General features: G+C 67.0%; 1 protein-coding gene across 1 annotated transcript in view; it reads left to right on the top strand.

Moving 5' to 3' along the window:
- Nucleotides 1-919: 919 nt before the first annotated feature.
- The window catches only part of EMIHUDRAFT_254125 (hypothetical protein), a gene marked incomplete at both ends in the record, with an annotated part of 2325 nt that continues 1471 nt past the window's right edge, over nt 920-1773 (top strand). Inside the window, 2 exons of the mRNA XM_005780558.1 lie at nt 920-1544; nt 1646-1726. Of these exons, the coding sequence (XP_005780615.1) occupies nt 920-1544; nt 1646-1726 (706 nt within the window). The remainder of the gene's footprint in view (nt 1545-1645; nt 1727-1773) is intronic.

The raw sequence follows: 1773 nt of genomic DNA, 5'->3' as shown, positions 1-1773 counted from the left end.
CTTCTTGCCGTACGGCGGTCTTCCTGATGCGTGCCGGCACAGAGCTCTGTGCAAGCCGTCCAACGTGATCGTGACGAGTGTATCGCTTTAACGGATCGACCGTACTTGTTATCAAGACTGATATGACGTACACAGTGACACATCAGACGACACATGCTCTCCCACCCGCCGGGCCGCAAAACGCTCTCGACGAGAGCCACAAGAAGCCGTCCGCACAGCAAGCCGCTCGGTCGAACACGTTGCTCGCTCGATGCGGGCGAGCGCATGTCGCACGAGGTAGACGGTGGCGTAGCTAACATCACTGACGAAGACCAACCGCTGGCTTGAGCGGCGGCGATCGGTCCCTAACCTGCGGTCCTTCACCGCAATCGGTCCTTCGCGCTCGTCCCTAACCCAAAAAAGCACGATTCTGAAGTTGGGCCCTCAGGCTGCCTGGTCAGCCTCGCTCCCGCCAGCCAGCCGCGGTGCCGACGCGCTCAGCGTTAGAGTAGCGCGCGCGGGAGAAGCGCGGCTAAACCGGCCGTGCCAGCCCACGAGGCCGCATTCATTTCATTATTCATCATTCACGAGGCCGCAGCAGCTCGCCTCCGCACACCCAGGGGGTTACGACCGTGCACTAACCGTGTAACCGAGAGAGAGAGATGTTTGTTTTAGAGAGATGTTTGTTTTTTGTAACCGAACCCAGGGGGCTACGACAAAACACGCCCTCGCTTCCCTCGGCCGGGGGACACATCGAGCCGCTCAGGAGTGTCACACGCGCGCGCATATCGCACAAAATTCCTTCGATCTCTTTTCTCGTCTCTCCGGGTTTACACATCCCGCTTATTCCACAGCGCCGACCTGCCTGAGCGCGGCGCGCAAGAGTTGGAGTGGCGACACCTGACGGCTGCCTGACGGACGAGGTCGCTGGCAGCCGGCCATGCAGCTGCTCGACCACGAGGGACGTAACGCGGCGGCTCAGCCCTCGTCTGCCGCCGCACACGCCGCCTGCCTCGCCGCCATCGACGAGCGGCTGCGGCGCGCGGCGGGCGATGGGATGCCGCTCCGGGCGCGGACGGCGGTCCAGCTGCCGCCGCCGGCTCCTGCCGGGCCCGGACGCGCGTCGCTCGCCTTTCTTATCATGGCGCACCGGCGCTTTGCGCACGCGACGGTCGCCCGCCTCGTGCGCGCGCTCGACGCGCCTTCGCACCTCTTCCTCCTCCACATCGACGCCCGCGCGCACAGTGCCGTCGCCGGTTGGGCCGCCTCGGAGCCGCGCGTGCACCTGCTCGAGCGGCGCCCGGTCGGATGGGGTGCGGCGTCGCAGGTGGAGGTCCTGCTGGAGGCGGTCGCCATCGCGCTCGCCGCCGCCCCCTCCCTCGACTTCGTCATCAACCTCTCGGACGCCGACGTGGCGCTCCGCACCGGCCGAGAGCTCTCCTCCTTCCTCGCGCGGCACCGCGGCACCTCCTTCGTGGCGGCGAAGTTCCCCGCGAGGGACGGGATGCGGTACGGCGCGCACGCGACGATGCGCACGCCCGCCTGGCTCGAGTGCCGCGGGGAGGGTTTCCTGATCCTCAACGGCACGCACTCACTGCCCACTGCTAAGCCGCTACTCACTACCCACCGCTCAGCTGCTATCACTCTTTGCCACTCCCCCCACCAGGCACGCCCGCGGCGCTCTTCGGCGAGGGCAGCTCGCGCTGCTGCTACGCTCGGTCGGGCCCGATCCTCTACCCAGACCCGCGTGCGCCTCCGCTGCCGATCGGCAGGCCGCCGCCGCCCCAAGGGACG

This window comes from Emiliania huxleyi (assembly GCF_000372725.1).
Source record: "Emiliania huxleyi CCMP1516 chromosome Unknown EMIHUscaffold_2114, whole genome shotgun sequence".
In the NCBI taxonomy this organism is placed as follows: domain Eukaryota; phylum Haptophyta; order Isochrysidales; family Noelaerhabdaceae; genus Emiliania; species Emiliania huxleyi.
This window is presented reverse-complemented; position numbering and strand designations above follow the sequence as displayed.